This window comes from Oryzias melastigma, linkage group LG3 (genome assembly GCF_002922805.2).
Source record: "Oryzias melastigma strain HK-1 linkage group LG3, ASM292280v2, whole genome shotgun sequence".
Classification (NCBI taxonomy): domain Eukaryota; kingdom Metazoa; phylum Chordata; class Actinopteri; order Beloniformes; family Adrianichthyidae; genus Oryzias; species Oryzias melastigma.
The window spans coordinates 25,736,059-25,749,810 of NC_050514.1; the positions used below are offsets into that span (position 1 = coordinate 25,736,059).

A 13,752-nucleotide genomic window follows, 5' to 3' on the forward strand; every position below is an offset into this window, starting at 1 on the left:
ATAAATTACCAGCTTTCTTCTTTGGCATCTAACTTGGTGCGTGTTTCTTGGTAGATCAACGTAGAGCACACAAAGCCAGCAGAATCGGTTTCACTTGTGCTGCACGGCCTGCACTTAGATGTCCACCGTAATTTGACATTTCAAGTAATAGTGGCCTAATTTTTTAATGTTCTTTAAACATATTTGGCTTAAAACACAATTTATTAGATTTCTCTATGCAATAATGTAAGGAACAAATGAAGAAAGTTATTTTTATATAAGTTGCTGCAGCTGAAAAGAGTGAAGACTATGAATGGCAGTTTGTGTAAACCATCAAACCGACCAAAGCCTACACGCCTACAGGCAGATCTAAGAAACTAAGACAGAAGCCCATACCAAAGCTGGCTTTGGTATGGGCTGATATGCTTACGATCCACATATTACAGTCTATAACATTTTGTTTCAGATGTACATTTTTATCTGAGAAAGCCATATGCCATGTCACAGATGGCATGAGGCTGTAGCGTTAGCAGCTTCACCTCACAGCCAAAGGTCCTTGCTCTAACCCCTGTGTTCAGCATTTCTGTGTTGGGTTTGTTTCTTCTCCTGTGGATGTCTTGGTTGTACTCATTAGTCCATTTCACTTGCAAACTGAGAATATTTCAAAATGAGCTGATTTTAATGCCATTATCTTTGTTAAGTACAAGTTAAAGTGAAGAATACATGCAGATTTAACTTACTAAGTTAAATAGTAGTCAGCTGACTGGTACTCCTACAATAAGGAGAGGCTTCTGTGGGAGCCTGTCTGTCTTTTGGTTTGCATTTTCAGGTGAGACTACTACGGGATTGGGACTACAACAGGTGGAGGTGTACAATGTGTTTCATGCCAGAGTTTTCAAAACTCGTACACTTGTTTGATGCACATCAATCATTGGAGAAAGTGCTGGGTCCTATCCTTCATGCATGTGAATGCAGGTGTGCAGGTGTATGTGCTTGAATTAAAAAAAAAAAAAAAAAAAAGGGGGAGGCATGATTGTATGATTGTTTCATATCACATACCACCCGAGTTCATTGCCATTATTAGTGTGTGTAGTTATTCGTCTGTGGCTTCTTTTTAATTCAATGGTAAAAACCTCCAGGGTCCTTTCTGCTTTTGTCTAATTATTATAGTAAAAGACTCCCCTCCGATGTAGGATTGCAATAAACTGTTGTAAAAGGTTAATGATTAATAAGTCATATAAACATGGAAATTCAGAATTGGCTAAAATTGACACATCAAAGATGAAAATAATAAACAAGCATTCCTAAAAGTTGTGGTTCAATAATATGTAATTTTACTTTTCTGTGTAGAAATATCTTTTTAGGGCTGTCAACGTTAATGCACGCAATTAATAAAAAAAGCGTTAATGTTTATAAATGCATATTAATCATAATTCGTTACATTCGTTATTCTTAATCTAGCTAGATAATAATGTGTGTCCAAAAAATAAATAAACACATTTTAAAAAGTGCACTGTTGACATACAAGTGCCGAAATGTATGTGTGCATCAACACTTTGAGTAAAGTGGTTAAATGTATATTTTGCATGGTTGTGATATATGTATATATGTGTGTGTATGTCCTCAAGCTTGAAATAAAAAAATAAAATAATAAAATCACACCTTGTAAGGCAATCATCCGCTTTTGGTTTAGGCTTCCACAACATACATCAAAACACTTCTTTGGGCATTATCCCACTTATACCATGGTCTCTTACAAAATAATTAAATATTAAATCAGTTTTTAGTACATTTTTCTTGCCATTTTTATTTCGTTTAAGATCGCTTTTTCACAAAAAGTGGGCTATTTGGTCCATGGTCTGGCAAATTGATATTGTAACATGGCAACGTATAGCTGAACCCCAGCGTAGTGATATAGAACATTTGGGTTACTTGACCGGAACGTTTTTTTTAGATGTGCATCATATACATATTGTGTGCATCCACACCCAACAACCAATCAGAATTGAGTATTTACCCAGACCATGGTATATGTTAATTTAAAGTGCAGAAACACAATGTTTGTTTCTTATGGCTGTATGTCAGCATCTTTGTTTTCTTGGTGTAATACTGCAGACTGTTTTGTGCACACAACTTGGACTTCTGTAATATCAGAGGTAATATTTATAAATTAAAACAATTCAGAAAAAGTGATCTTTGGCCTGTTTTTGTTCAAAAGCCACACACTGTCAAATAAAATTTACCTTTTAAAACATTGTGAGTAATTATGATTAACCACAATCCAAAAGTGTAGTTAATCTTAATAATTTTTTTAATCGATCGACAGTACCAATTTTTTTTTTTTTTTATTAGTTCCTGATTTTTTTATATTTAGAAACATGCATTTCAACATAGATGTGAACTAAATACACAACAAAGAAGAACAAGCAAAGTGTTGATGTTGTCCACTTAATTCTTTTACATTTCCTTGTCTAATGCAGCCATAGAATGAATAGCAGAGACCTGTCTGAACTTTGGTAGCATAAAGTACCAGAGTAGTGTCAGCGAAAGTGGTTATTTAAAAGCACGTTGTAGTTCATATACAGAAAATTAATGCTGCATTAACAGGCTGTAGGCAGCTTTATTCACTCAATGGCTCCTTTGTGCCAATTTCACAAGCAAAGAAATCCTTACATAACATCTGCTATACAGTCTAAACCTCAAAGAATTAAACTCTTTGTAAAAGAAGGGTTTTGTTCTATAGGGCCAGTTTTACCATTCATGTCACCTGAATGGCAGTCGAGGCACATGGAGACTGGGAGTTGGATATGATGAAATAGACCTGTTGCGGTGAAGGACAGCTGAGTGCTCCGGCCCCCGCTGAATGGATGGAAAAACAGTGCAGGGTTGTAAGTCACAGCCATTACTTACATGGCACTCTGCCTCCAAAATCCCAATACAGTAATGACGAAATGACAAACTCAAGGATTTACAGCTGCTCTTCACAGCAAAGGGATGTCATGATGGCTGCATCTATCTTTAATGCACAACTGGATACCAGTAGGTTACATTGAGCTATTTACAATGAAAGTGTCATTTTTACTTCATTTTTGAATATTTTTATAATGTTAAATTTGAGAAATTATTTTTCGAATTCAGTAATTGAATTTGTTCACATCTTACTTTTAAAGTTCCACTTCAGCTACATTTTTTTTGGTTGTAAAATTGTCTTAATTTTCATTTTGCAGTTTTTAGCCAAAATCAAGAAAAGTCTGTGTCGTTTTTTTGGACATAAACTGCAAAACAGCAGGAGTTTTTCAGAAATTGCTTTTGTACTGTGGGAGCGATTGTAGGTGTGGAAGTAACCCTCCGCTAATATCCCATCATCCCTTTGTTCATATTCTCTCCCACTAGTCTACAGCCCCTCACAACTCCAAGCTAACATTAGTGGGACAACAAAAATAGAGATCAGTATCAGAGCTATCCATTCGTACAGTTTTGATTTAGATGCCATCTTACATGATGAAAACGTTAATATTTCTATTTGTTTGCAAACAGATTTATCTAAAAGAATTGGAGCAGAGAGACTTTTCCGCCTATTTCATTTCCTACAACACAATTGAGACCTTTTTAATGACAGGTTTTTGTCTGTTCCTGATCCATCACGATTTGATAAAAAAAATAAATAAATAAATACTCAGAAACGTTGTTTTAATCTTAAACTATTTTATACATGCCCTCCATCATGAGGAAAATGCTACAAAAACATATTAAAAACAACAATACATTTCAAATGTCAACACTAGAACATAATATTAGATAGACTGCAAACACTGGCTTAAATGGAGCTGCCACCAGGGGTATCCTGTGTCTGTTGTATCTGAGGTGAGCTTTGTTTATGTTGTTTGATCAATTGCATTTAAAGAGCTCTTGATGTTCTCTGCATCGAATGTTGCTGCTGCCGCTTGTACAGCAAATGTAATCAGAGATTCAGCCAGCTGCCCTTGGCGTGCTTGAAGGGCTGTTATGCATGGGGGGAGTATTCTGCCTATTCCCTAATGCAGCGCAGGATGATCCTGGATCTCAACAGGTTAGGTCTGACTGTGAATTACTTCTCTCGGGTCTAATTAACTTGTGGGACATTTATATAACCAAGGGCCGAAGATTATGAGTTTAAGCATTAGCATTTCTTCTTTAACACCCAGACAATTATGGACATAGAGATACAGTAGGTTAAGCACTGAAAAAGAAATCCAGATGACCTCATCATTTTCTTTGATAGCTAATAACCTTTCCTGCTCTTGCGGATGTTCTTGTTTCATACAATGTGATAATAAAGATTTTAGTAATGTATAAATAATATTAACAACTGCCGCAGCAAAGTCTTATTTAAAGCTGTTTGTCAAAACCCAACGTCGGCACCAGACCTTTAAATGAATTTTGTTCTATGATGTCGGGGCTTCGCTTCTGACTTCTCATTAGCTCTTTAGTGAACACGGATCTAATAGAAACCCAAAAGCAAAAAATGTACCATTGATCTGTCATAAATTTTCCTCTTAAGTTTTCTGCCTTATCTGCCTGATTGCAGGATCAGAACTGATGACAAACATTTTGCCAGACTTTACCACAAAAGTTCAGTGAGTTTACCAAAACATAGAAAAGATAGAAAGATTTTGCAGTATTACGTATTATTAAATGCACATCATTCTTCCCCTATCCCTACGGCTTCTCCCTACCCTTCTAATTTTAGAGGCATTTGAAGGGGTAGGGTTGTCTGAAATTGTATTTTTTAAGGGCTAACCCTCGCCACGGAGGGATGCAAAGCCCTCCAATATGAGGGTTAAACCATGTCATGTCAACTAATTTCTTCTCATTGATGTGCTCTAAAACAGAGGTCCCCAAACTACGGCCCACGGGCCGCGTCCGGCCCACTTCCACATTTGCCCCAGCCCCCCTCAAAGATGCATTTTTTTTTTCTCAATCTGATCCCACATTGACTTTTTATTCCACCTTCCTGCAGTTCTCTGAAGTATGTTGAGAGAGGATAGACAATTTTTTAAATGTTTAAGTATTATTTTTTTCTGTGAATATTACAGAAGTGAATAATTTAAAATTTGGGTATGGGTGGCTTTCTGGAAACCATAAATGTTTACGTTAAGACACACCCTGTTACACTTTTTCTGTTGGCCCACAAACCCATCCTGGCCCAGCATCAGAGAAGAAAACAGCTATGTGGCCCTCACAAAAAAAAAAAATAAAATAAAAAAAAGTTTGGGGACCCCTGCTCTAAAACACAGAAGTTTACATTTAAATGTAAGTTTTTATTTCAGCATGACCTTTTTAAAGTTATAAAACCGATGTTGGTATGCATTTCTGAGCGCTGACAGCTAACGTAGCTTACTGATGACTATTTGTGATGTCATTGAGTGGGAATCTTGTCCAAATTAGAAGACACTATTTTGCCATAACTTTCCATTTGGAGGACTAAATGTAGGCGTAGGGAGCAGCCGTAGGAGAAGAATTCGGATTTGGTCAAAAAATAGGAACAGTGGCCCCCTGCTTGACACTCAGCATTACCTCTTGTGCTCTCTTATGGGGTCCAGATGACCCCACCCTTATATTGATGTGTGATCACTCCCATGACAGAGGTGGACAGGATTTTATGTCTGCCATGGACACCAGTGGAGAAAAAAATCCTTCAAAAATAAAGTCCAGTGCACTATTTTGTGGGGTCCAGATAACCCCACTTTTAACGAAACCATGCCTAGGATAGCACTAGGGTTATGAGGTTGGATTTAGGGGTTAAACAACCAAATGCTTCCTGAATGCAGTTGTGTCTGCAGCTCACCCCTCCCCCAGAGGATGGCTCAAATGCTGACAGCAAATTTCACACACCTAGCCGTGTGACAACTAATGGGACTTTGACTTTAATTTCTAAATTAGAGAAATGTATTTTTTTTTGCCACACCTGCCTGTGTTTGCTTCAGGAAGAGGGTCACAGGTCACGGTTGTGCAGAGTTACAGCTCCATAAGAGCACAAATTGACTTGTTTCAGTTTAAAGGCTTGGGACCAGACGGGAGGCCTCAGCAAAGTCTCCTCTTCCCTTCGTCATCATTAATTACATCTATATCCTTCTCTCTCTGCTGCCCACTTTAGAAGATAAATTAAAAAGGGTCATTGTTTTTCTTATCCTCCTGGGATAAAAGCATTTTCTACGCTGCTGTGCGGCTATCCCGCTGATTGGGCAGTAATTTGAACTGCATTCGAGGGATGCTTTCTGCATTGTGTCAGATTATTTGGCTTGTGGTCCTGAATAAGAAACAAAAAATTCATTTTGTTCCATCTGATGGGATTTTCAACCCTGTAGAGCTCAAATTGTTAATCCTGGCAAACATTCAGGTGGACATTGTGGCTTTTCGCTGGTGAGTGCGAACAGTATACTGATCTCGTTGAATGCAAGAACACTCTTACCTAGCCTATAAATATGGCAGGCCAGAGGTGTTAGAGAGGTACACAGGAGAGATGGAGCTTTTTAAAGACTGCTGGGCAGCAGAGTTTTGGTGTTGGGAGGACAGCAACAACCAGGATTATTTATGTTCTTGATCTTCAACCTTTATTGCGGTAGGACTCAGGTCGTTCTTTGGATCTATGTAGGTAATGAAAGTCACAAAATGAACCAGACCTAAGACGGGACTTGGAAAAGAGGATGGAGATGGATTTTTAAGATGCCAAAATAAAGGATGTGCAGAAGCAGCTGAATGCTGGCTTTGTACTTCTTCTGACCTTTTTTCCAATTGCAGAAAAAGACATCCAAATCAATCTAGTTTGATTTGGAATTTTAAACATTACATCACTTACATCCCCAAAACTGTATTAAACTGTTTGTGGGATTTCTTAAAATGTCAATCAATCTCAAAAAAGACAAAATTACTTTATTATTATTATTATTTACTGATCTGATCTGAATATTGTCTATTAAAAATCTTAAAGTAAATTATTCTGACTTAAATGAATGCTTTAAATATAATTTTAAAAATAAATGTTAACCCCCTTCATGTCTATTCATGCAAATAGGCTTTAAACCACTTCTGCTCCAAACATACCTCAAGTTAGCATCTACTTGAAAGCAATAAAGTCAGTGATTTTTTTTAAATAGCTGGACATAACTTTAGACATTAAGGGGTTAAATATAATCTTATGTTTAGAACATGTTATGAATGGGTTTTGAAGTGTATTTTTTAAAAATTAGAAAGTATAAAGAATTCTTTTTTGAATATAAGCACTTTTTTGTTACCTATCAACTTATCAAATAGAAAAAAAACCCAGAAAACCTAACAGGGATTTTTTACAATTATGACATTTAGTTTAAGCTTTAAAATTGATATTAAAAGACTATAGCGTGCATGGAAATAAATATATGCTATAAAATACATGATTGTTATAAAACTGTGATTTTAATATGCTGGATATTCTTTTTGAAAGTAATTCAAAGAATGTATTTTTTAAACAAAAACATAGCGATACTGAACGTTTCAAACTGGAGGAAGAGCCTCGTGTGACAGGCAATTCACCTTTTTTTTTTTTTTAATTAATTTTAAAGAATGGCTTTTGAGATGGTTTTAAAAGAAGCCCTTATGTCGGGGGACCTGTGCGACTTTGTGATTAAAGTCAGGGACAAGGATTTCAAAATGAGTAGAGTGATTCTCTCCAACAGCAGCGTGTACTTCCGGTAAGCCTAAGATACAACACATTTTTAACAGTTTGACTTTAGTAGTTTTTGTGTAATGTAACATGTAACTTTATTGCACCTTGCTTTATGTTTGTTTTAGCCTGAACTTAAAGTTTTTCCTCTTTGTTTCTATCATGTTCTTTTGAATTACGCCAATCACTATTTGAAATTAGGCCCCATTCAATCATGAATGATTTCTTTTGTGTGCATTCATGGTTGTTAGATGATTTTTTAAAAAAAAACATTATTGCAATCCTTTTATCTTGATCCAACAGTGATATCTTCTACAACAATCCACAAATGAAAGTCTGCAGCTTCCCAGATGTTTCTGCAACTATAATGGAGCTTATTGCAGAATATGTTTACACCCAATCTGTCCTGGTGTCGGAGAATAATGTGCAGTTGCTTTTGGAGGCAGCAGAGCGCTTCAAGATCAAGGGCATTGTTCAGGCCTGCTGCGACTTCCTGCAACAGAGGCTTAGTACCAACAACTGCATCAGGATTCTGAGACTGGCAGACCACTATCTTTATCCTGACCTCAAGGAGAAAGCATGTCTCTTCATCCTGCGCTACTTTGAAGATGTTGCTCAATACTGCCCCGAGTTCTGTCATCTCTCTGCAGAGCAGCTAGAACATTTTATTGGAAAAACGGAACTAAATGTTAGGCAAGAGAGTGTTGTCTTTGAGGCTGTTGTCCGTTGGATCAACTATGCTCCAGCAGAGCGGCGCGGTCACTTGACCAGACTAATGAACAAGGTAACTAACACTCGCCAGATCATTACATTGTCTGTACATCTGTAAACTTACATCAGCTTCCTGTTTTCCCTCAGGTACGCTTCATCTTAATGTCCGTTAACTACTTGCTTGAGACAGTAAAGGTAAATAATCTAGTGAGGGGCAATCAAAAATGTATTTCTATGGTGATCCGCACCATGAAGACGCTGCACAGGTCCAACTTACAGACTCCTTTGCAAACGGCCCGCCTACCCGCCCAAGTGCTGCTGGCTGTTGGAGGCTTTAACGACAATCTACCAGCTAATGTGATCGAGCTATACAACGCGCGCACCGACTGCTGGAGAACAGTGTACAACAAAGACAATCTATTGCCGGAATACGGTGCATGTGTTTACAACGATGGATTCATCTACAGCATTGGAGGCATCCATGACCATCTGTTTGTCAGCAGTGTGATGAAGTTTAATTTGGCCACGCAAACCTGGGAGGAGGCTGGGTCTATGCTGGAAGCTCGGGCTCATCTCAGCACGGTGGCCTTGAATGGCTTCATATATGCTCTAGGGGGGTGGAATGTACATCAGGCGCTGAACTCTGCAGAACGGTTTGAACCCGGCACCAACCAGTGGAGTGCCATTGCGTCGATGGAACACAGGCGGGCCGATGCTGCGGCTGCAACGCTTCAAGGAAAGGTAAGCGTTGCCAAATTAAGAAAAAAATTACAAAATATTTTGGCAACCCAAAGAAAGTAATACAATTAGAGTTTTGTAGTGGACTAGTTCTTCTCTTCCAAAGAGGTAACAGATGTGATAAACAAATGTGATACTGAATAAATCTCTATAAAAGAAATACCAATTAAAAATATGATAAATCCCAAACTATACGTCATTACTAATCAATATAAAACTATGTACCTGTATCAGTGATGTGTATATATATATATATATAGATATATATATAGATAGATAGATATATAGATATATATTACAGTCATTTGTAACACTGAACAACAAAAATCTACTTTAAATGCAGTCAGTTAGCATGTTGGGTTGTTTGGGGTTTGGTATGACTTCATACATGAGGGCTTTCTCAATACTATAATGGAAAAAATAAGAAGCAAATTAAGAATCACATATATTCAGATAATTAACACCAGATTTTTTCCAGTATTTGTAAGTCAAAGATTTTTCTAAAATAACTTCAAAGATTTTTCTAGGTGTGGACAATGTTGCATGCATTGCTCTTATCGAACTGCTCCATGAAAAAATAAAAATAAAAAAAACAACTATTAAGGAACCACTGGGAAACTTGTTGCCTTTATTCTGTCTGTACCCAGCCAGCAAGGCCAAGTGGGCCCTTATGGCTTAAAAGTGGGCAGAAAATGTGGGTCTGGAATGGGTTTGTCCGCAGTTTCCACGGTGGCTGTACCTGCCCAGGATCCGGCAGAGTTAGCAGGTTCACCAACCAGGCTGCAAGTCCCTGGGCAGCTGACCCAATGTGGACAAACAGCTTGGACCACCATGGAAACTACGGACAAACCCATTCGGGGCCCACATATTCTGCCCACTTTTAAACCATATGGGGCCCACTTGGCCTTGCTGGCTGGATAATTATCCCCTTTTAGCCCACGTGCGGCCTCTGATGTAATGAATTGCTAAATAAGAATTGTCTGTCAGCAGTTTTGTGAGGCAGCACAGGTATGATGCTACTGTGGCATCAAGTGGTCTCTTAAACAAATGTCTTACGTCTTTTTGTCTCGCAGGTGTACATTTTTGGGGGACTACATGTGAATCTGGGTATTTCCTCCGCTGAGTGTTACAACCCTGCCACCAATCAGTGGACACAGATCGCGCCGATGGCGGCTCCACGGGGAGCCCTGGGAGCCATTGCTTACAATGACCAGATCTTTGTGGTAAATGTAGCACCAAGTAGATTTGTTGTCAGTTAAATTGATAATTTTAAAACATGTTAATTATTTTATTTCATTAAATAAATCAACGTATGGAAATAGCTTTTACAATATATGTATACTGTTTCTTTCAGATTGGTGGATACAACAGGGGAAGACGCTTGGCCACCGTTGAGGTCTACAATCCGTCATCAATGACTTGGAGAGCGGTAGCTGAAATGATTTACCCCTGTAGTAACTTTGGCCTTGCATTGCTGGAGGAAAAGCTGTATGTGGTTGGAGGCATCGACGCGGATGATCAACAGTTGCGTTCGGTGTGGTGCTTCGACATACAGAAAAACGAGTGGAATGCCGTCAGGGACCTGAGCGTGCCTCATGAAGCCGTCAGCTGCTGTTTGGTGGAGCGAGTCCCTCATGCTGCTGGTTTTACCTTGTGAAAATGGGCTTAAATAAACTGAAATCTCCAGTAAAATATCTGTGTTTTATTCAGCATTACTGGTGTTGACTGACCTTTTTAAAATACTTTTTTTTAAATTAAAACCGATTTTAATGTATTTCCTTTTTTATTTGTTTAATTTTTAGAACCTACTAAAAAAGGAAATTGTGAAAAAAAAATTAAATAAATTTAGGACAAAATACAAAATATCTTTATGTAATTATTTTGTTTGCTCTTTCATTCAAGAACAAATTAGCTGTAAAAAAAATGACTTCTTTTTAATTTCTATTAGGTCTCTATTTTAATTCTGGTTTTACAATATGTTTAGCATAATTACATTGTCCACATTATAATAACACGAGCACATAAGAAAGCTGTTTGAAAACAAAGCAAAAACTGATTTTTTAATTTTTTTAATATTTTTTACATTTGTGTGTCACGATTTATTTATTTTTTTAACTCTAGAAGTCCATTTGAAGGAGCAGAGAAATCAGAGTCTCTTCTTTTTATCATTGACATTACAAGTAGTGAAGCAAATGACAGAACTTGGCACAGAAATTAGGAACTGAACAGATCGAGTAATGGAAATCTTTGACAATAAGAGTGGCTTCTTCTAAAATTTTGAGCCATCAACCTTGGGTAATGATTCTGGAAAGATGAGAGTTTGCCTTAATTGGTTGAATTTCTTTTTAAAATGTGTTGAAAGCTGAGCAGTTCTTTCACACCCCCTGCCTTTCTTTCCTTTGCTGACAGGTAGAGTCGGACTCGGCGGTGCAAGCTCTCCTGTGCTGATTTAGCTGCTTCTTTAGCAGTAATGAGGCAGAACTGGTAAATGTGGGGACAGCTTTGTTAACACTGCTGCTTCACTGGGAAAGAGGAGAAGGTTGATACATAGTGGGGAAGGATGAAAATGAAGGCTAGGTGCTGTCATTCCTCCGAAGATGATGCTTTCAGACTTTAACTCAGGCTGGATTGCTGTCTTCCCTTGAAGCTGCATGCTGAAAAATGACACTTCCTCAAGTAATTAGACTTTAAAGTCTCTGTTGTATCCAGACTGGGCAAGTTGGTTTGAGTAACATAGAATACAAACTATAAATAAATATTTGATGGTCTTTGTTGAAAATCCTCAAATTAGTTGAAAAACTTGCTTCTCAGAGTAGATAACTTTCATTTTTCTCTTCTTCATTATACTTTCCTTACATGGCAAGAATAAATTAGGTTTTTGGTGTTTTGAGCATGTTCTTGTAGCCGTTTTCTCATAATGGAGGACATGTATAAAATAATTCAAGATTAGAACTGCATTTCTTTATTCAGATAAACATCTACACTGCAGAACAGTCTATTGTTCTGAATAAAAGATAAAAAATAACCGATTTATGTTGTGCAATACTCCAATGTTCTTAAATAAATGTTTACAAAGCACGATCGGAAGTGTTTTGATGAGTATGGATCGGTAATGGACATTTTTCACTCGTGGGGGTCGGGTAAGATGGGGAAGGGTCTCCATATTTGTGGATTTGGAGTGTCTCCGGTCCCCAATCACTGCGAATAAGGGGGAATACTGTATGTTAATAATTTATTATTCTTTGCAAGAAGATTGTGAGGGACGAAGAAAAATCCAGGACAAAACTTTCGGCTTGGACGCTTGCTGTTGTCGGAAAACCTTTCCGCCATTCATCGTGTGACGACAGAAGCTCCGCCCTAACAAGTCCATTTTTCCTCCGACTAACGGGGGACCAGAAATGGTCCCAATCAGTCCTGCTAAACTGGTCCATTTTGTAATGGAAAGTCTAGTCCGGCCCGGTCCAGTCCGCTCTGAACCGCTCAGTGGAAACGAGGGTTATGCTAATGGGAGAGAGTGTAAACAAAGTGCCAACAGTCTCACCCACAACTCAAGATGTGAATTTTTCTGCAGGAAACATGTATTAAAAAGACACAAGCTATTTGATATTAGCTAAAAACTGCCTACTCATAATTAAAAGACCACAAGGAACAACTTTACAATAGAAAATAAATCTAGCTGGAGTGGGGCTTCTACATGAAGAACCACATAAAGTCGATCAATCTGCATTTTTGCCTGAAAAATAAAGCAAGTGTTATGCTTAGTTGTGCTGTCACTCTGGCTGAGGGAGCCATGAAAACGAGTTTTAATTACATCTGAGTAAACCATGCGGTGAAGGGGTGTGTAGTGGTGTGAGGAGATACAAAAAAGAAAAAAAAAGAGTGTTGAAAAAGAAAGAGGAAAAACTGATGAGTCATCTAAGAAAGACAGAGAGACGGAGCAGAAGAGCAGAAGCATTCTTGCATAATTAACACTCAGGCATCACCCCGACAAACTCTTCCATCAGCGTGTCCAAAGGATTAACTGCGCCATGCTCCTCTTATCTCCCCCCCATTTCGTTTAAGAAAGAAAACGACCTTGTGCTTGTTTACATGCTGATTAAAGACGGGAGGGAAAGGAGACAGCGAGAAAGTCAAACTGTAATCAGAGGAGTTTGTTAAGTGAAGTAGTTTTGATGTTGTGTTCTCAGCAGATACAGCGAGCCGCTGCCAGACTGTGTCCCGGTAAAAACAACCACTCTTATGAAGCAGCTAACGAGCAATGAGAGGGCTGGAAGAAGGAGTGTGTATGTGTGTGTTCGTGTCTCAGTGTGTTGTGGGCTAAAAAAAAAGCCTTGCTGTGTGTGGGTGGTTCTTTTAGTTAGTCTGAATGTTTCATTGCGCTGGAAATACCTGCTGATTCTGGGCTCTCGTGAGTCGCTCTAGATACATGCTATCTATGTGTTGCATAAGCTCATGCAATTTTTTTTGTGTGCACCAGTTTTAGTTCAAGGCCTTTGAAGCAAAAGCATTTGCATAAAACCTTGCTGGATTTTTCAAGAGCTAGTTTTCTTTATTTATACTTTTTTTTTATTTTATCAAAAGAAACCCGGATAAAAAAATCAGAAGATTAAAGTTTAAAATATATGAAGAGGCGTCAGCTTAAA

At 38.1% G+C, this 13,752-nt stretch overlaps 2 protein-coding genes across 8 annotated transcripts in view; both read left to right on the forward strand.

Moving 5' to 3' along the window:
* Nucleotides 1-13,752, forward strand: part of si:dkey-205h23.2 (CUGBP Elav-like family member 4) — a 174,778-nt gene that overhangs the window by 12,620 nt on the left and 148,406 nt on the right. The gene's annotated exons all lie outside the window — the stretch shown is intronic.
* On the forward strand, nucleotides 7,370-10,801 carry LOC112160450 (kelch-like protein 10). The gene is made up of 5 exons (XM_024294948.2): nucleotides 7,370-7,688; nucleotides 7,964-8,444; nucleotides 8,519-9,112; nucleotides 10,183-10,332; nucleotides 10,464-10,801. The coding sequence occupies exons 1-5, from the start codon at nucleotides 7,561-7,563 to the stop codon at nucleotides 10,764-10,766; spliced, it is 1,656 nt and encodes a 551-aa protein (XP_024150716.1). The 5' UTR covers nucleotides 7,370-7,560; the 3' UTR covers nucleotides 10,767-10,801.

What these genes read in the sequence shown, in the direction of transcription:
- LOC112160450 (XM_024294948.2), top strand. Translation starts at nt 7,561, where the DNA reads ATGGCTTTTGAGATGGTTTTAAAAGAAGCCCTTATGTCGGGGGACCTG. An exon ending in TGACCAGACTAATGAACAAG is followed by an intron (nt 8,445 to 8,518) that starts GTAACTAACACT and finishes GTTTTCCCTCAG; the next exon opens with GTACGCTTCATCTTAATGTC. An exon ending in CTGCAACGCTTCAAGGAAAG is followed by an intron (nt 9,113 to 10,182) that starts GTAAGCGTTGCC and finishes TTTGTCTCGCAG; the next exon opens with GTGTACATTTTTGGGGGACT.